The sequence below is a fragment of the Zeus faber genome (genome assembly GCF_960531495.2).
Source record: "Zeus faber genome assembly, chromosome: 6".
Taxonomy (NCBI): domain Eukaryota; kingdom Metazoa; phylum Chordata; class Actinopteri; order Zeiformes; family Zeidae; genus Zeus; species Zeus faber.
Window position 1 is genome coordinate 9,591,581 of NC_137201.1, and position 21,085 is coordinate 9,612,665.

Below are 21,085 nucleotides of genomic sequence, written 5' to 3' on the forward strand. Positions count from 1 at the left end.
AAATTACAAAGCCTCTCCCATCTGTTTCCTTTTGTCCCGATGGCCAAAATTACGCAGTTTATGTTAAGACAATGATGACTTGGTTTGTGTTCCCAGAGAAGGATGTCACCCACCAGACAATCCGTCAATGGCAAAGACCCTTTAGGCCTTAAGAACCGGCCAAAGCAGCCATATGTCCCAAAAGCCCCAATAGACCAGAAGCAGGGTTGGAAAAAGGTCAACAAGTGTCTTGTTCTGAAAGACCTCACACCATTCCACATGAAGGCTAAAGTAGAGACAAATATTCACCCAGAGCCACTAGTCAATCTACAGGCATTGGAAGCTTGATCAGGCAGAGTGAGTGGTCACACAGCTTATTTAACGGCTCGTGGAAAACTTCAACCTTCAGTAAGAGGCTTACACTTCATGGAAGGACAAAAATCGACCTTCAGACTCGCATGAACTAAGATTGTGTGCGGGGTGGAAAAAACACATAAATGAGACGATAAAAACATAATAATCAAACACAATAAAACAAAAAGTAGGGATTCATTGTGAAACAGGAAAATTAAAATTGATATTTTATTTGAAAATGATGCAAAACAAAAAGAACATGGAACAACAAAAAATGGAACAGAGAAGGACAATGGCGAGACAGATAATCAAAGCTTAGACTAGTGCTAAAAGTAGGTGTGTGTTTGTGGAAACAGAAGGTTTCGTACTTTACAATCAAACAAGGTTGATAAGAAAGGGAGTTTGTGTGTGTGTGTGTGTGTGTGTGTGTGTGTGTGTGTGTGTGTGTGTGTGTGTGTGTGTGTGTGTGTGGTCTCAGTTCATCAGTACTTCCATCTGCACCAGTCTTGCATTGGTGTCCCCGGACATTCTGTAGGGGATCATCCCAGCAAAGGTGATGAGGGCTCTGGCTTGGCTGCGCAGCTGCTGTTGTTGTTGTTGTGAACACAAGTAGGAAGGAAAATGTTAAACAGGGCCATTACATCCTGACTCTTACTGACGTTAAACAGGGTTCGTTCTGGCATAACACATTTTAATTCAAGGACTTAAGTACTTTTTTAAGCACAATTCTTTATCAATTTTAAAGGACTTCACGCAAAACAAATATAACCAATTTTCAATGTGATCTTTATGAATTAAAATATAATATAATCTTAGCCTCATTGTCTGTTATTTATATTAGTATGTCTATTATATATCTATAATTAATGTCATTGCCATCTACTATTAGAAGTGTCTATTTCCAACCATACTGGATTAAATTAACATTTCCCTGGCATCATCTACGTATGTCGTGATAGCGATTCTGAAAATGTTCTATTATGTTATGATTTGAATGACAAAAACAGGGAGAAACCCGGTACTTAAATTTCAAAATTCAAGCAACCTACCCTAAGGACCTAGCAAAAACCCCGGTTAAATCCAAAAACGATGGATCTAAATCTAAAGTATATCATCTTGTTGACAAAAAACAAAGAACACAAACGAATCCTCGGGCGTTTCCGGCATCTGTGCCCTCACCATGTCTCCATCCTCCAGGCTCCTCTGCGGCCGGCCCAACGTGCCCGCTGGCGCCCCCTTCAGGCGCTTGTATTGTGTGAACAGGATGTTCATGGTGGCCAGCAGCACCTCCGACAGGTTGTGACGGACCTGTGGAAAGAAGGGGGGGAGGGGGATTTGAGTCGTTGGCTAATGGGAATGGGAAAGCTACTAAATAAGTATTGTATTATTAGTATATAGGAGTATTTTGAGTCTGCATATGAGACTCTCCTTGCACATGTGAAGATGTGATATTTCATTTCATTTCATTTCATTTCATTAAGTATTGAAGTAAAATTGTGTGGATTCATTACTTATTACTTTTGTTTTTGATTTAATTAATTTAAAATAAATTATTTACTGTAATTGTAAACATTGTAATTGTAAACATGTAGCCGGCCGCATTAAATTAGCTCACAGGCCGGATGTGGCCCCTGGGCCTGTGGATTGAGTCTCCATGTTGCGTTGCCACTTACCAATAAAAATAAATAAAACAAAAAGGCATTTCACATTATTTGAACAGGCGGTCAAAGGAAATATGCAGCTTAACCGGGAACAGGGAACATATTAGCGCAAAGTAAAATATTGCAAAGAGTTTGGGAGTGGCATCACCTCATCACTGAAGTTCCTGAAGGCCATGACTCTCTCCTCCACGCTGTCCTGGCTGAGAGGAAGGAGCTTCAAATGAACCATGACCTGAGCGGAGCAGCGTGAAGAAAGAAGAGAGGGAAGTGAAGAGAGACAAGTGTTAGAAACAGGTCAAATATCAAAAGAGAGGTATTTACTTACACTTATTCCCTTTGACCATCAATCAAACCAGTGGCACTTATATGTTAGGGATCCCGGAAGAGTTTTTCCTCGGCACCCAAAACCGACCCATGTCAGCTAGCCGCACTCACGTCGTAGGCTCGGTCGATGTGCCCCGCGTGGTACTCGTCGAAGAAGGTCATTAGGTCCAGCAGAAGGTAGAAGGTGCTGTCCACAGACTTTTCCCCGGCGACGCCCTGAGAGCGATACCTGGAGAGAGGAAAAAGGTGAGGTCAATGTCCAACCTGTGGACGAGATCACAGTAAAACCACCAAGGGGCTGGTTCTCACCAACAGTAGTTGTTAGGACTGGAAATCAGAACCATCCGGGGAATTGCTATTTTGCAATTGCAATAATTCATGCAAATTCAACCAACCAACCAGTGAGGGCTTGTAATTTAGAAAAATTGACGGATATGCAGAATGCGTTTTGTCATAGGGACATATGACATAAAAAAAAAAAAAAACTAATTTATGCAAATTGCATCCCAAGTTTTGAGAAAGGTTGCTGCAAAATAAGCCTTTTTGATTGCAACAATCATGAAAAAAATGTGGATGCAGGGGGGACTTATTATATATGTTAAATATTTTTAAGCAAACTGCAAAAATTAAGTTGCTTTAGCTGGCTTCTGAAAACAGATTGACCAACGCCTGGACAGTGCACTGTGTGTGCATTACATGTGTGTGTGTGTGTGTGTGTGTGTGTCATATGTACCTCTCGCCGATGGCCAGGGCGGTGTTTTTTAACCTCTCCTTGTTGGACTGAGGAGCGCTGACCTGCGCGACGACCGGACTCATCAACCTGTTCATCAACTCCAGCACCTTATCTGGGTTCTGTGGAGAGAGAGAAAGAGAGAGAGAGAGACAGAGAACTCAAACATCAACAAAAGACGACAGCTCCGTAGGAATCCACCTGGATTGAAGAAGGATTTCACCTTGGCCAGCTCGTGGAGTTTGACGGCCTCCTCAAACAAGCCCTTGTTCTCCGCCTCCAATGCCACTTTGCTGATGATGGCCTGGGTGTCGCCGGCAAACTTGTCTATCACTCCAGGCTGGAGAGGAGAGAGAACGACTGGATCAACAACCAACGGTATGTCAACAAAAAAGAGGAAAGGAAAGGCAGAGCTGGTGATGAACAGCGAAGAGGACGATAGGTGGAGCTGGAGCGTTCTACCTTTCTACTGCCGTCCTTCTCCAGCCGGCCCAACAGCATCTCAAACTAGAGAGAGAGAGCGAGAGAGAGAGAGCGAGAGAGAGCGATCCACTGTAAAACAACAGAAAATCAAGGCTCCCTCAAGACAGAATTTCTCTTTGGAGATTATTATTTGAAGGACTAATATATGCTTGAGATCTTAAAGTACAACCAAACAAATCTTTTTTTTAATAAAAAAGTGTTTCTTTAATGGCTGCACACACTGATGTAATCAGCTCGGCCGCGGCATGGGAACAGGCTTTCGTATCAAGGCTTCTGTGAGGTAGCTGATAAGCGTGTCAGACATCACTTGCAGCTTTCTACAAAGAGAAAATTCGATGAAAATTTGTTGGTTGATCTATTAAAGAGGCCGTTTAATTTCTCTGGCTCCAGATGCACTGAACATCTATCGCCTAACGAACCATGTTTGTTATCATATCAAGCTAAGTACAGTGAACTAGACTAGACTTCAATGGAATTCAATACTGATAATCATGGCCAATCAAATGACATCAGAGCTCAGCTCAACTTCCTTGTACCAACACCGAACTCAACTCTTGAGATCAGAGTCGTTCATTCCTCTAGACGATTTTGAGTTTAAAGTTTTAACTGCTGACATTTTTAAGGATGCTTGTGATTGTTTTAACAAGTGTGTGTTCTGTAGCATCCGACTGAATGTAATGTACAGTTTGTGTGTGTGTGTGTGTGTGTCTGTGCACAGGAAGTCGAGGTAACCCACCTCTCGACTCTCGATGACAAGTTCACTGACGCAACGCATGAACATGCTCTCACCCTGGCTGTCCTTCTCATTGCTGGAGGGAGAGAGCGAGAGTGTAAGAGGGAGAGGGAGAAAGAGTGAGTGAGTGAAAGAGTGAGTAAGAGTGAGGGAGTAGGTAAGAGTAAGTAACAGAGTAAGAGTGAGAGTCTGATATTGTCAGAGTGATTGAGTGGCATGCAGTGAGCGTGAGAGTAAGAGAAGCTCCGTGAGAGAGTAAGAGAGAGAATTGAAGCAAGAGTACGTGAGAGATGGAGGAAAAAAAGAGAAAGTAACAGTGTGTAACAGTGTGTAAAAGTGAGGGCAAACCCCAATTGCCCCCTTGGCCCTACCAAGACCTCCCCTCTCGTGTCTTTTGTGGATCGTGGGGTAGTGGTCATGTAACCCTCAAAAAGGAGCGTTTTCAGATGGAGACCCCAAACGGAGTGCGGTAGAAGAAAATTCCCAGAATGTTTTGCGAACTGAGGCAGTGGAAATGGAACATGGCTGCCGGTGCGGGAAAAGAAGCCTATATCTTCGCAAATAATCATGCAAAATGTTTTAATCCGTTGGAAGATCTTATAATATGTAAATATTGGATCATTATAACACATTTCAGAAAAATCGCCACTCACAATGTCACTAGAACTTAGTGTGAACGAAGATTTGTGAGTGACAGTACAGTTATTTCCATGTCCTGTGTATGAAGCTTGGAAAATAATAGAGCAGCAAAACAAAGGAAGCAGGATGATTACGGCAGCACAGCTGGTAACACCACACCAGGCGCCCGAATAGTGGAAACTTCTTTCCGGAATGGAATGCCTTGAGCCTCGTCGCTGGTGTGTTAAGTAACAGTAGGTAAGAGTGAGTGAGAGGTGGTGAAAGAGTAAGAGAGAGTAAGAATGGGATAGTAAGAGTGAGAGAGAGTGTAAGAATGAGAGTGAGAGTCTAAGATTGAGAGAGAGCGAGAGAGAGAGAGGGGGGCAAACAAAATGTCTAAGTGAATTCCTTGTTTTTCGCCATTACTGACCGCAGAAAGTAGAAGTACTGCAGTGCCTCCCGCGGGTCGGTGGACTCGAACTTGCGGGTGTAGAGCATGAGCAGACGGATGAAGTTGAGGCGGCGCACCATGGGGGGGTCCCCGGCCTCCTGACTCACTGCGGGGAGCAATCAAACAAACAAATAAACAAACATTAACCCTCTCTAAAGCCCCTTTCACACATAGTTGCCGGTAAATTACCTTTCCGGCACCGCTAGTGAGTTTCACTATTCACACATGCAGCTACATTCAGGAAAATTTCTGTCTTGCGCCTTTTCACACATGCCATGATAATGCCAGAATAGATGGGCAAGGGACAGTCCAGCAGAAGTCACCCGGTGTGGTCCCACTGTGCACCCCCAGAGCCGGAGAGCAACAGACGGAGCAGCAGTGCACTGCGCGCACATGGATGTATGTGGACGTATCACGCCAATAAAAAGAAATATACCAATGAAATAAGATCCGAAATAATTGTATGACGCAATAAATATATAAATGAGTAAATAAACGCCTGACGGACCAGGTGGAGGTGTGCCCGGCGCAATAACCTCATCTCAATGTTATTAAATCAGTGTGATCGGTCCGGTGCAGCTGGCAAGCAAGCGAAGCGCCTGTGGCTGACGTCCCAGCACCGCACCACTAACTCTAAGACACGTCTAGGGTCTGAGTGGCATTCTTAATTCGAAAAAGAATAAAAATACCTGTCTCCATAGAGACCGGAAGTGTTTTAGTTTCTTGTATTTGCAGCCGATCCGAAGGCTTTCCTTCATGAAAACAAATCATTTTTAAGATATTTGTACAAAATACATATTCATTTAAACCAACTATTTGTGATTTGCAGCTACCGTTTTCGGCTCCACCCCTACTTTAAGCCCTTGTTCCGGCAATGTCACTGCTTACATTCACAACACAGTCGCATCGGCATTTTTCCGGAAAGGTTACTCTGTCTTGAGGTGGGAAATTGCCGGAACAGATTTCCTGGAATATCGATCCCTGCTCCCATTCATACAGGACCCCATGCAGGAACGATTGCAGAAGATTTTTGGGAAATAACGCATGAGTGAAAGGGGCTTAACCCTCTCGTTTTAACTCCAGGAGGGTGTGGTTCGAGAGCGCGGGGCAGCGGTGGAGGCACTCACACAGCTGGGCACTCTGGCCGGACGACCTGAGCAGCAGCGGCAGCTCGTACAGGACTAGTGCCACGTGAACAGCGTGGCTCCGCAGGCGCTCCACACGGAACAGGAAGGCCAGTGCCGCCTCGAACTGCGCTGTCAGGAACAGCACCTGGAAGTAGAGGAAGGGCTGCTGGCTCGCCGAGAAGTGGGACTCCCCTATTGGTTGGAGGCGGGAGGAAAGAAACAAAACAAAAAAACGGCGATGTTTAATCTATATAAATTGAGTGTGAACAATGGCCCTGATATAAACTATTTCCATTTTGCAGAAAATCATTACACTGTACACTCTTCAACTGTTCATTACATATTTAATTTTTTTGAGTCATTTATTACTTATTTTAATTTTCTGAATGTATATATTGTGAAGTGAAGTGCAAATTTTCCCTCTCACTCTGTACTTCATCTTCCCCACTGAGCTGCTACAATGCCTTATTTCTTATCTCATCTTATATATTTACCTTATCTTATTGGATTACACTATTAGTCACACAACTATTAGTCAGACGTATTGTCTATACGTCTTAACTTAACCTATACGTATAGGTTATACCATAGGTTTATATTTAGGTTTATTTTTATTGTGCATTCCCTACTCCAGAAACAAAAAACACATGATTTTTTCAACTTTGATAATATGTTTCGTCAATTTTTCAATCAAGTCACTTTCCCCTGTTTAACACAGGGAATTAGGCAGGGAATACACTCAAAATGACTGCAAATCCGAGAGAGAGAGAGAGAGAGAGAGAGAGAGAGAGAGAGAGAGAGAGAGAGAGAGAGAGAGAGCGAGAGCGAGAGCGCGGGGGTACATTTTCTTTGGAGTGCAGGTACTTAGTCATCAAGTTGACTTTTTAATTAAAACTCTTAATCCCTCTCGCCGGCTAAAAACTTTCTCTCCCAGTCAGGAACAGTAAAAGGCTCGACCGTGTCAGCCGTTTCACTGCCTTATCTCTAAGCACCAGCTCTTTAGTTTAAAAGAGAGAGAGAACGAGAGAGAGCGAGAAAGAGCGAGAGAGAGAGACAGAGACAGAGACGGAGAGCGGGATGAAGTGAAAGAAAAAGACGAACAAAGATAAGACGTGTGGTGGGAAAATAAGAGTGCACGGAAAGAAAAAGAAAAAAAAGAACATACGGCAAGAAGTAAAAATAAAGAAGGAGAAAAAGAGGAACGGGTAAGGAACAAATGGATGTAGAACTGACGAGTCATGATGCAGGAGACAGACAATGAGAGAGAGAGCAACAGAGCGACAGAGCGAGCTTTACTTCCTGGCAGGTGGAAAATATTACATTTCACTGCATATATGTATGGAAGTATGTATATGTATGTGACAAATAAAAAAATCTTGAAATACGAAGGAAGAATGAATGGAGGCGAGAAAGAAAAAAAAGAAAAAATCGGAATGGAAAATAGAAAAGAACGAACAAACGAAAAGAAAGAAAGAAAAGAAAAAAGGCCTGAACGAACGAAAGAAAAAAGGAACAAACAAAAGAATGAACTAAGGAAAAAGGGAACGAGTGAGATGGTGGATTGATTGAGAGAGAGAGAGAGAGAGAGAGAGATAGAGAGAGCGAGAGAGCGAGTGTTTAGTCTTATCTGGGCAGAGCAGCAGCGCCCGAGGGGGACAAACAAGCGCTTCTGCAAAATCTGTTTGAGAGAAAGCCTAAACAAGCCAAAAACACACAAACAGCTTCACACAAAGAAGAGTGTGTGTCCATCAGGGTGCTTGTTTTTTTTTTTCCTTCTTCCTTTTTTGCTTATTTGTGAAAGATGCCTTCCTCTGTACCATAGTCCTCCAGCAGCTGCTTCTGGAGCTGCGGCAGCGTCAGTCGGTCCTGGGGAGAGATGCTGCCGTCGTCGTCAAAACACACCTGGTTTAACTGCGGGGAAAAGAGAGAGGCGCGCGCACACACATTCACACAAACACAGACACACAGACACACAGACACACACACACACACACACACACACACACACACACACACACACACACACACACACACACACACACACACACACACACACGATGAGCGAGCAAAGGGAAAAGACAAAAGGACAAGGTGGCGCCTTCTTCATGGCTATGGCGGCATTTTCAAAGCACTTAGTTTCCAGATAAACGTTTTAATTATCTCCCCCGCCATTAGGGAGGCAGCTAACGCACACCTGCACTAATGAGGAGTAGATTGCAGAACAGCACCAGCAACACACAACTGCAGTGGGGCTGAGACTACGCATTTAAATTGTTCCTCAATCATCGTTTGGATTATTAGATTCAATTATTAGTCGATGAGATGCAAAAAGATGCTAAATCCCCATCAGAGGTTATCTGACCCCAGAGACACATCTTGAAATAGCTCAATGTGCTGACTTGGCAGACTCAAATTTGACGACTCATATTGTAACTGACATTTAATTTGACTCATTCGTTGCTGATCATTTTATTTGTTTAAGTTTGAACAAATATTGAGGAGCGTGTTAAGATGCATTCTCACTCAAATCAAATCCCGCTTTACGTTTACATTATATGTGTTACGGGCAGGGCACAAGACTGACGGCGTCCCGTTGTCCCAGGGACAATAGAAAATGTCTTTGGGACTAACAGATCTTTTGTGGGATACCTCCGAGACTTTGTATTTATGTATGTATGTGTATGTGTGTATGTATAACTATCGCTTAGCAAACGACAAACTGAACTAAGCGCATCTTGTCAAGCTGTTACTATAGTTACCATCACTGGCAGGCTTCGGTCTGATTTCTCATGATACCCAGCCTACTGGTAGAACAAGAAATAAATAACTTAAGCCCAATGCCAAGGTGGAAGATTTGCCCCTTTTTTTAATAATGTATATTTTTTTGTATATATTTTTTTGATAATAGTTCCGATTTTGTCTGATTTCACAGGATACCCAGCCTACTGGTAGAACAAGACATAAATGAAATAGAAAAAATTGTCTGGGATAAATTATTTCCAACTTGATTCGCCCATTCGCTTCCTGACTGAGCGCCTCAGACCTTGAAAGCCAGTGGTTAGGGTTAGTGTCAGTGATCCAGACTAAGCTGATATGGAGGTTAAATGCTGTTCTCGGTTCCAATTGGATGGTGGTCAGTCCTAGTTTTAGCGGCGAGGGAGGGGACCAACCCCAGATGACTTATAAGTCACTTCCAAGGAGAACTGGAAGTGATTCATTGTTTAATTTACTGGAATCCCTTTAAAAGTGTTAAGAAGATAGATGTACTATTTAAATAGGCTTATCTGTCTATGTGTCCATCTAGAATAAGAGATGTCTAAATCCTGTCACTTTTATGACATGATAATAAATTCTGCCATATTGCTCAAACCCTACTCAGCACTTTTGTAATCACTGGTTTAACTAAAAATAAAAGCTAGTTAGTGTGAGCTGAATCAGTATTTATAAAGCTTTGTTTCAAGGCTTCCTCCACCAACCAACATCCTATCCTGATTAGAAAAAAAGAGGTTAATTACTGCTGAGTATTCTTTAAACGTCCATGCAATATGCGTAAAACATTATTTCTGTATAAAGCTCTTAATAGTAATGAAACCATGTAGACCTAAGATTTAGGAGTGTGAAACAGTTGGCTATTTAGAGACAAACAAATTATTATTCATTATTTAATTCGACAGAACAAAGAAAAAACATTAAAAAGCGGTAATTGCGATTTCAAAGTGAGGGTCAAATTTGTTCCGAACCTTGAGCCAGAGGTAGTCCTCGGTCTTATCGGCCACCTCCCCGTGGTTGTCACTGATGTCGCACTTGCCAATCAGGCAGTAGACAGCCCTCTTGTAGGGGTCTGCGCTGTTCCGCAGCACCCTGCGGTAGTGCAGGCGCAGCTTGTTCTCAGAGGCCGGGGAGAGGCTGGAAAGGAGGCGCGAGAGATGAGATGTGACGTTTTAAAGGACAATTTTTTTGATGCAAAACAAATATAATCAATTCTCAAGGTGATCTTTATTCATTCAAATATAATATCATCGCAGTCTCATTGTCTCTTATTTATATTAGTATATCTATATATATATACTTATACATACACTAACAGGTGTAAAGTGAATAACACTGATGATCTCGCTCCAATGGCACCTGTCAAGGGGTGGGATATATTTTTCAGAAAGTGAACAGTCAGTTGTTGAAGTTGATGCCTTGGAAGCAGGGAAAATGGGCAAGCGTAAGGATCTGATCAACTTTGACAAGGGTCAAATTTCGGCTAGAAATGGCTAGACGACTGGGTCAGAGCATCTCCAAAACAGCAGGTCTTGTGGGGTGTTCCCGGTATGCAGTGGTTAGGACTAGGGCTGGACGATACGCCAAAAATGTTTTTTATATTGATCAATGTCGATAATAAGCATGATTTATATAGAATAATTGTGATAAAATTAATTACGCTGCTCAATTTACAGTTTTAGGTGTGTTCTCATGGATTTACCTAAAAAAAAGGACTTAAACTAAAAAGAGAAATAACTAATATACAAATATATATCAGGGCTGCAGATATTCATCTATCATCCCATTCTAATTTGTATGCTTTTTATTTTTTGCTCAAATTTAGTAGGGGGCGGGGGGGCACGGTTCGGCAACCCCGATCAGAGCCATCTTCTCTCCAAACAAAGCAAATAAAAACTCTAGATGTAGATGCGGAGCAGATTGCTCATGAAAAATTCACCCACATTCTCACGGCCTGCTGGTAAATGCCCCGAGCCCAGTGCGGTCCAAGAGCCAGTGGTTGGGAACCTCTGCACTAAAGGACATTCCGTCGATGATGGTCGGGTTTATTTCCCACTTTCATCTCCACATCAGTGGAATTACTGGACTTTCTGGTCAAAGGCGCACTCTAACTTGTACACACTGTGAAAGGCTGGAGGAGAGGGAGATGCGCGGGTGTGTTGTGCGTCTCCACCAACGTACTTTGCAGTTATCAGATTATTTCACCGTGCAACAAACTGGATGAACTTGTATTGAACTTTATTGCTCTGTGGCTGTGATAGAAAGGTGTCAGAACACACAGTGCATCACAGCTTGCTGTGTATAGGGCTGCGTAGCTACAGACTGAGGGGCTCTGCTGATTTGTCCGATCCCGGACGAGGAAGTAATTTAGCTTTCGTTTATCCCCACAGTAAGGACGGGTGCGTGGCGGAGACGCGGAGCGGACCCAGCGCCGACAAGATTAAGCGCGGTAGACGGGACGCATGTATTATTGAACCGGGCATATGAACTTTCATTATCTATTATTCAAAGTTATTAAAACGATAATTATAACGGTTTGAATAACAAAACTGTGGGAATATCACAGGTTTTCCATTTTTCAAGGACTTTCCAAGCACTTCAGCTCAAAAGGGCACTATTTTCAAGGTATTCCAATACTTTGATTTCTGAGGACAAAATTCAAGCATGTCAAGCACCTCAAGGACCTGGTAAGAACCCTGCTCTATGTATATATGACCTATCTGAGGGGTTTGGGGTGAGGGAGTGTCTTGAAACAACCCTTCTGCTGTGGAGATGCGAATGTGACTGTGACGAGGGGCAGAAAAACACCGCCGCTCTTACCGTCTGTCGGGGCTGTTCATGTACTCTTGGAACCAGGTCTTGAAGTCTCCCAGCTGATGCTGCACCGTGTTCACCACCTGCATGGCCGCATTCAGGTCCCCGCATCGCAGGCAGTAGTAGACGACGGCCCACACCGGGTGGCCCTCCACCTCGCCGTCCTGTCCCGCGACATAGGCAGAATGCTGAACATTAGGACTCAAAAATGTTTTTCCCTGAAATAATGGACCAATATCGGAGCGGGATACGACTTAACATGTTGAAGAAGTGATTGAAACATATTTCTGTCTCTTGAAAATGTTGTGTGTGTGTGTGTGTGTGTGTGTGTGTGTGTGTGTGTGTGTGTGTGTGTGTGTGTGTGTGTGTGTGTGTGTGTGTGTGTGTGTGTGTGTGTGTGTGTGTGTGTGTGTGTATTTGTTACCTGCATGCCGGGCAAGGGTCCGGGCAGTTTAATATTGAGGAAGCTGCGGACGAGTTGGTACGTTCCCGGCACCCCGCCAAGCTGGGCCTGGTGGAGGTTTCCAAACACAGTCACCTTGGTGTAGTTCTTGTAGCTGGCGGAGGGGAAGACATCTTGAAGTTGAAGATGGGAAGTTCTGACTCATTTTCTACTAACAGCTATCCTTGCAAGAGCTAGACCTTGCGCATATAGCACGTGGTCTGGGGCGCGTGGCACGGGTCTCAGCTTGTCCCGTTGATGACGAAAGGGATTCTTCCCGAACAAGAATCCTATTTTCATTGTTATTTCGTCACCAATCGCTCTCATGGAGGACCAGTTACATGAGGCTTCAAAGCTTGGGCTCACTGCCATGCAGATCGGTGTTCACAACAACTCTGAAATACTACGGACTAAAGACGCTGCCAGCTAACGTTGGCTCGTGGATATACCCGAGATCATCTCTGAGGGCAAACTATATGACTGTGTATTGCAACTTTTGCAGATATTTCAAATACTAAATCAATATAGGATCTGAATATCCATACTTTTGTCATTTAAAGTTTTCAAATAAAGTAAAAAATAAAATAAAATAAAAAAGAACGAAAATATTGTGTCGGACGGTGTGTGATGATAGCGTCACAGGTTTTGTTAATCTAATAGGGATTGTAAAGAGCTTGCAAGAAAGACTGGAATAACCAGGCTAGCTTAAAGTCTAAAGAAAAACAATACAGGTACCTGTTCTCCAGGAAGCTGAGGGCCTGGTGGACGAAGGCCATTTGCATGTTCACCGATGTGCGGCTCTTCAGGATGTCTTTGGCTGGAACCAGCAGCACGTCGGTCATCTGCTTTACCATCAGCCACATGTCGGACACGTTCTGCAGAGGAGGGAGGCAGTTGTGAAGCCACACCGAGATCTTTCCGGTCTGCTGGACGCCACTGATGCTGAAGCAGGACACTGACCTTGTCGTCCAGGCTATCTGCCACAGAGGCACACAGTTCTCCCAAGTTGGGCTGGATGCGGCCGTTGACTATCTTCTCGTTGAAGATGTAGATCTGAGCATTGAGAGAGACCGTGGTGAAATAAAGGACGAGAAGTCCAGCAGTGGGATGTGTGTGCTCCCAGCCCCCCCGGTGTGCGTGGCTATGATCGCAAGGTGAAATGGTTGACGATGAAAAACAGCAGGAAGACGACGAGAACGTTGAGGAGGTCTTCAAAGAAGATGACGAACACCAGGAAAATGACACCGCAGGCAATGTGGCGACACATGGTCACAGATGAGAGGATGGAGAGAAAAAAAAGAGAGACAGGGAGAGGAAAGGAGAAGACCGGCAGCACATTGGAAAGGTGGAAGATAGGGAGCGAGACGCTAAAAGAAAAAGGGAAAGAAGACTGGTAGATTGACTAGGAAGACGGTTAAAGACAGAATAGAGCGACAGAGAGAGATACCGCTCGTCCGTGGCACCTCTGAGGGGTAAATTACCCAGAATGCCCTGCTCCAATGAGTTCGATCAATGGATTTGATCTGCAGCTGTGACCTATTTTTTTCAGAGCCGATTGGACCAGAGAGGAGGCGGTTTTTCATGATACGCCTGATTAGCCGTGGAAATAAACACTTAATAAATAAAAAAATTGACCAAGAAGTCAGAAGGTGTAACTCCACAATTAAATTAAATCAGTTACTGGGTTTTTAATTAAAATTGTGTTGTGTGCCAATTTCCGCCACAGCACAAAAACACTCAATAACTATAGACAAAAACACTATAATGCGGTGTCTGGCATGGTACCGCTCAATCTCGGCAATATCAAGGCAAAAACTTTGCTTATCCAAGTTGATGGCTGCAATCCAGAATATATCTGACACCTGGGGCGAGAGATAATTTCATTGTTTTGTCCAGTGATTTCTTTAGGGGAAACTCGTGGAGACAGACAAGACAGATTTTACATTCTCTGCAGCTCCATAGGGGCCCGTCAGATGACATATCTGTCAAACAGTCTGAAAAACTTGAATCACATAATATATAGTATGTAAGAAAAATGTGCAGCCAGCCAGCCATTATCACAAAATAACCCTGATTGCCCTGTAGGGGGTCATTTCACAATAATGACTGGCTACTTACTAAATAAACTAATACGGTGATGCGGAATATCAATTAAAACTGTGAAACATGGAAGGTGAAACCAGGCAGAGAAGTGGTTGCCCGTGGCAGTGGCCATTATTAACAGATCAGTGGTCAGTATTCATAAATAGAGGTCCGCTGGGTGCCCCCATCGACCTATCAGATAGAGCCATGGGATAAGGGAATTTTATTCAACATCTCACCTGTCGCCCATAGGCAACTTCCACGCTGTCCAAGGCACTCCTTCCTGGAACCTCCACCTCACTCACAAAGCTGGGCTGCAAGAGACATTCATGTGTTACCGCCTTGAGAGAGGACTCTAGTGTGAGATCTCTGGTATAAAAAAATAAAACATTTGAAACAATGGTCAAATAGTGTTCTCATCTTCTGCCATTGTGTTGTGCATGACTCAAAAAGCTTTGAACCTTTAACAACATCAAATTTATCGGTTCGATACCACTAATATTGAAGGGAAAGGTCCCTGCCAATTCCTAACCCTGCCACCTAATCAACACACATATACCTATTTTAATTTGCAAACTCATCTAGAAACTCTTTTAGCCGGAAAATGTAATATAATTAAACCTGAGATACCTGAAAATAAATTCAAACAAAAGAAAAGATATGGAGAGATATTGGGTGTGCTACACTTCCCTGGGCACAAAAGTGGCCGGCTTAACTGGGAAAAAACACTTGGTGGGTGTGTCGGTGAAGTGGTGGAGAGATCTTCATTAGTGATCAAAGTTGACCATGTTGAGGACACCGGCGGGCCTGCATCTCTAGTGGGCTCCAGCGAGTGTCAGTGGGAGTTTACTTGAGGTCTCTTTGCCGAATTTGGACTGGCCAGAGCTCCTTCCAAGTGGCTCTTTCCAGACCGAAGGCTCTGGCGTAGCCCATTTTCCGGCGGTTGGCAAGTAACAGTCAACATGGCCGACATGGAAAATTTAACAGCTGCTTATTAATTAATAATTAATTCAGCAGAGAACATGGACACTTGAGCTATCCAAAATGACGGCCATGTAACTAGGGGAAAAAATAAAAGTCCAAATGGTTTCTGCAGGATGGGAAAGGTTTTTCATTGGATTGGTTGGAGATGAATATAGAACAAAGTTTTAGTTTATATTAACTTTTTTTTTTACGTATATTTCGCTACTATTGGACTTTAGAAGCAAATCGTGACCAAGCAATGAAATTAGCTATATTATACAGTATTGTCGGCTATGGTCCATTTTAGAAATACATTGATAGACTCATGACGTGTTGATGTTTCCAAACAGTTAATCCTTCATTACTCCTGAATCAGTGCATGATTAAATGTATATAGCTCATCGGGTAATAAATATAAATCAATGAATAAATAAATAACATTTTGCCCAATTACTTATCCTTGCCCAACTATTTGTTGACAAGCTTTTAATGCGTACCCTCCTGTGATGTCAAAAATAAAATAAGTGGAGAAAAATATATAGAGAATATTGTTGGCACTGCAAAAACAGACCAAGCTTTGGTTTCACAATTTGTCGACTTAGAATTTTAAGACAAAAGATGTACCCAAAATATATGCACCACTGTTACTGAACAATTAATTAATTCAGAATTAGACATGTTTTGAGTCAGTTATCTTCCTCAGACAATATTTTAAGTAGAAAAAGGAAAAATATAGTGTTTAAAACAAGTGTACTGGGGGAAAAAGACAAAACAAAAAAAAAACTAAATCGCAAGAGAGACAAATATTTCCAAAGTAACATCTGTGATCTAAAAGCTAATGGAGAATCCTATGAGAGGCCAAAGTAGACTTGCTTCATTATTAAAAACCTGATGCTGACGTTTCTGCCATTTCCTTTTCGGAAACACATCCATTTTTGATGACTGAGGAAAGAGGCAATGGTTCACACGTTTCTTGATAACAAGCCCTTTATATATCAAGTCCATTAAAACCCAATTGGCACAACATCAAGCTCCTTGTCCGCTCCTGGCATTAACAACGCATGAGTTTCTTAAACGGAGCAAACACATGACAAAGGAATGGGTTGGGTACTGACCAACCTGGTGTTACACAGGCTCCAGGCCTAAAATGAAAGATCGATAGTATCGATAAGCGCCAACATTACCGGTACTGTTAACGGTATTGGAGAAATTAAGAAAATTGATTGTCTATTAATTTAGGCTATACAACCCGTTTCTAACTTGCAATAAGATTAAGACATTTGTCGAAGAAGCATTTTCGCTATAATCAGAAGAAACATCTCCCCCTCCCACTCCATCGTCAGAGATAAGCGCGATGAGGGCGAGGCCGGCTCCCTCTGCCTGGCTCTCACATGCACTCTGCGCGAGCCACAATAGCACGGCCAGCGCAGATTGCGCACCTCTCCATGTGTAATGCGCAGAAAATAAAGCGGTGTTAATTCTACTCTGGATTTGTTTCAGTATTTCTCCTGAAAAATAAAAAAAGAACCGGTAAGAGTACCGGTAAAGTACCGGATCGATAAGCAGTATCGTTAAGAGCAGTGGTACCATAAAAATCTGAATAATACCCATCCCGACAGAGCCCCATTCTTTCGAGCTCCGTCCCCACACGGTTCTTAGCTCTTTTATTTGGAGAAACAGGGCACGGCTCTCCGCGATCAAGACACACGGAGAGCTGTGTTCGCGTACGTGTGTCCGGATGATTCAAACATATAAAAATATATTCATGATTCCCCTTATTTATAATTCCTCATTGAAATGTTATCCCTGTGCATTTTGTAAACTTGTTTTATTCTGTCATTGTAATCCACAGTGACTGGGGGACAAAAAAAACCAAAACACTGCTGAATTTCAGTCGACTGACGGGTTTCCGACTGATTATTGGACTCATCGACTTTCAGGGTGCAGCCCGATACGCAATGCCACGCACCTCTGAGATTTTGTGACTTGGTGCGAGAGGCGCTTCTCCTCATTTAATTTCATTTCATTTCAAAATGGATAACACTGAGTCAAGAGTCGCTGAGCTGGTTCGCGCATACAGGAATATTTACGACCCGTCTTTGCACGAGTTAAATATCTTAACTTTTTACCGTCCTCTGCGATGGAATGAGGCGGATATAACGTAGCAGATCAAGTCCGGTGCAAATATGAACAACGAGAGGCTCATACGATTACTAAACATTGACAAAATCCTTATATGTAATAACTGAAAAAATAATTATATATATTTTATTTATTGGAGTCAACACAATAGCAACATATCACTTGTTTCGTTTTGCGGTTGCACCTCTCCCTCGCTGCTCCCTTTCCTCTAATGGTGCCGTTCAGAAAATGCCGTTATCTCGTTTCCGTCTACTGTGTACCATCTGAACGCAGCATTAGTTGTTGAACAACAATAAACACATCGTTTGCCCCTTGGCGTCGAGAAGCTCCCGTTTTCTACACGCAGTCATGTTTGCCGTTCTTCGGGAACCCTCCATCTACTCCTACTCCTTCCGACTCCACTGGGCGTTTTTTTCCTCGACTGCCCCGTCGTTCCATTGAGTAATATACTACAGTCGTACCTCGACTTACGACTGTAATTTGTTCGATAAGAACGGTCGTATGTTAAAACAGTCGTATGTCGAAGCAATTTTTCCCCATTTAAACTATGAAATCCTGGAGGGTGAAAATATACAAAATACACAGCAAAAATACAGTAAAATTGGCAACTTTATCGACGGGAATGAGTTTCATTTTCCATTGCTGTGCAAATATTTACTTGGACTTCACAAGTAAGCTTCATCTGCTGTGTGTGTGTGTGTGTGTGTGTGTGTGTGTGTGTGTGTGTGTGTGTGTGTGTGTGTGTGTGTGTGTGTGTGTGTGTGTGTGTGTGTGTGTGTGTGTTGCACCGTACCTCTACATCCTGACTGAAGTCCAGAGCGTCCTCTCCTGCGCCGAGCAAGGTGTTCAGCACCCGCTGCTTGACCTGCTCCCACTGGACCAGCATGGACTCGCGATGGTACTCCTCGGCCAGTAGGAACGTCTGGTGGTCGGACAAAAGCGAGGACAGCGGGTGTAGAGGTGGGAGGGACGGAGCAGGAGGACCAGAGAAAGAAACCGTGTGAAAACTGTAACACTCAAGGGACCCGGCGGACCTGATATGCTTAGCAGGCATGAGATGGCTTCTCAGGTGGTAAAACACCACCTGATTTTCCACACACACACACACACACACGCACACACCTCTAGATTCATAGCAGGATCCCCCCCCAGGGATGATGCCTGTCTATTTTATCTCTCCGCAGAGACTCTGGGGGGAGATAATGGGAACATCAGCTAATTAAACCCTGCCAATCTCCGGGTCAGGGAGAAATGCACGACAGCACCAGACCAGAGCCGCTGCCTTCCTGGGGGGGAGGCTGTCCCAAAAGGAGGAGACAAACGTGTCGCCAGCCAAATGGGGAAAGAAAGCTGTCCCCAATTAATGCGCAGGACACACCGTGCAGTGATTGGCTCTGTGAAAGCTCGTTGCTTCAAGACAGTGCCGTTTGTTTCCTAGACATTTTTTTTTTTAAATACCATATTGAATAGTTTTGTCTTATCATTGTAATGAAGTGACACAGCAGCTAGGCTAGGCGATTCCCTCTGTGACCATGCATTGCGCTAACACAGTAAGCAAGAAGCACAGGGATGAAACTGGTATCTATTTTCTTTGTTCCTTGTAATTATATAATTTTTTTTTTTTAATTTGTTTTCTTATTTCATTTGTATTATTTTTTCAGACTGTTAAGCTTTTTCTTTTTTCTTTCCCCCAAATGGTATGGTCTATATTGGCGTGCACCAAACGTAACCAAAATAAAATCCAATGGTACCTGGTGAAATAAAACCCACTCTGATCTTCTTGACTGCCTGAATGTAAGAAAACTCCCCCCAAAAACGGAGAATTGCCTCTAAAATCAACCAATACATTTGTAGATGATATTCCTTCTGGGTTTCATTTCATATATATATATATACTATATATATATACTGTGTATGTGTGTGTGTGTGTGTGTGTGTGTGTGTGTGTGTGTGTGTGTGTGTGTGTGTGTGTGTGTGTGTGTGTGTGTGTTTGTGTGTGTGTGTATATGTATATATATATATATATAGCAGCCCTCAACTTAGTCTCAGAATAACAATCTTAACAGTGAGAACTAAATTTGTTAATGCCTTAGTAACTTTAATACGTCCTTCCTGGACACGATCTAAAATTAAGTGTAAAGTAAATTCTTTGACCGGGCTGATTCATAAGAACTCCTACAAAGCCACTTGAATCACAGGGAAATTCTCCATCTATAACTGGTTGGCAATTTAAATAATAACAAAATGGACACATTTCCCCGTTTCAATCCTAAAACACAAATTAAATAGAGTGACCATATCAAGAGCCACCTATTCGATGTCCTTCGGTGACCACACAATTTTAAAAGGAGGTAGAATCAAATCAAAAGCCTCGAGCAGGCGATATCAAAGCCACGCTGGTAGAGACGCAACATCTTGATATCAAGTCTTTATCATCCTCAGCCCTTTAAGTTTTAACATAAAATTAAAATAAAATAAAAAAAACAGATCCTGCACTCGCGCCTCCAGAGGTCCAAACTACTTTCCCTGTTGGGCAGCAAAAGAGAGAGAAGAGGAGATAATGGGAACACAAGCTAATTAAACCCAGCGTCGCAGAGACCATCAAATCAGGGGGAAACTGTTTCACAACCATCCCCTGAAGATTAACAAGGCGGCCTCGTAGGCGACAGCACAGTTATTCACTGAGAAACACAAGATTACGTTCATGGTCCTGTCAATTGTTGTTTGTTTTTCTTAGTCAAGAGAACCGAGACAGAAAGGATTAGACTAATGAATGAGGCTGTGAAACAAACAAAATACAAATACGCCCATGAAACCATAATAATTTGACCTAATCACAGAAATGCAAGAAGGAGACGGAATTAATGGGAGGGTGCCACACCTGAAGTCATGAGATTTTGGGTAATTAACCGGACAATTTTCTCGGTAATTTAACATTGCAACATTTTTTAAGCACTGCAAGTCTACAGAAATGACTATGCCAAGCTATGCTTTGTATCCCTACTTTAGACTTAAGGGAGGGAAACGGAGCATTTCAAACACTGGAAATTCAAATAGCATGAAAAAAATTCTGTCAAGTCATCTACATCATAGGTGGAACTACCCCCCGAAAAAGATACCGTTAGCTACCAAAGATAACCTTGCAAGCTACCAGTAGATGAAATACGCTCTGTAGAGATCACTTAAACTCCGGATTTGGGTTGAAAGCTTTTTTAGCCAAAAGTAAATTGCGGTTGCATTTATCCCACTGTCTGTATTCATTAATTATGCATAACTATAACTAATAAAGTTACAACACTAACAAGCTAGGAAGCTTGTCCAGCTCACCCCAGCAAACTCCACATACATATAAATATAAATTACATTTTCACATAAAAAGATAAAATGTTCCACAGTATTGCAAATACAGCCAT

The 21,085-nt window shown here is 42.8% G+C and overlaps 1 protein-coding gene across 3 annotated transcripts in view; it reads right to left on the minus strand.

Moving 5' to 3' along the window:
- Window positions 1–583: 583 nt before the first annotated feature.
- The window catches only part of nup93 (nucleoporin 93), a 35,744-nt gene continuing 15,242 nt past the window's right edge, over window positions 584–21,085 (minus strand). For 2 of the 3 annotated variants that reach the window (XM_080002711.1, XM_080002712.1), the window contains exons 5-22: window positions 18,466–18,594; window positions 14,807–14,881; window positions 13,446–13,538; window positions 13,221–13,360; window positions 12,468–12,600; window positions 12,050–12,207; window positions 10,201–10,366; window positions 8,278–8,371; window positions 6,461–6,652; window positions 5,313–5,439; window positions 4,268–4,340; window positions 3,511–3,555; window positions 3,272–3,388; window positions 3,052–3,170; window positions 2,430–2,547; window positions 2,143–2,226; window positions 1,513–1,641; window positions 584–918 (exon numbers count right to left, since the gene is read on the minus strand). In XM_080002711.1, the coding sequence (XP_079858837.1) occupies window positions 808–918; window positions 1,513–1,641; window positions 2,143–2,226; window positions 2,430–2,547; window positions 3,052–3,170; window positions 3,272–3,388; window positions 3,511–3,555; window positions 4,268–4,340; window positions 5,313–5,439; window positions 6,461–6,652; window positions 8,278–8,371; window positions 10,201–10,366; window positions 12,050–12,207; window positions 12,468–12,600; window positions 13,221–13,360; window positions 13,446–13,538; window positions 14,807–14,881; window positions 18,466–18,594 (2,103 nt within the window). In that variant the 3' untranslated portion in view covers window positions 584–807. The remainder of the gene's footprint in view (window positions 919–1,512; window positions 1,642–2,142; window positions 2,227–2,429; window positions 2,548–3,051; window positions 3,171–3,271; window positions 3,389–3,510; window positions 3,556–4,267; window positions 4,341–5,312; window positions 5,440–6,460; window positions 6,653–8,277; window positions 8,372–10,200; window positions 10,367–12,049; window positions 12,208–12,467; window positions 12,601–13,220; window positions 13,361–13,445; window positions 13,539–14,806; window positions 14,882–18,465; window positions 18,595–21,085) is intronic. The other variant, XM_080002713.1, reaches the window with a different exon arrangement.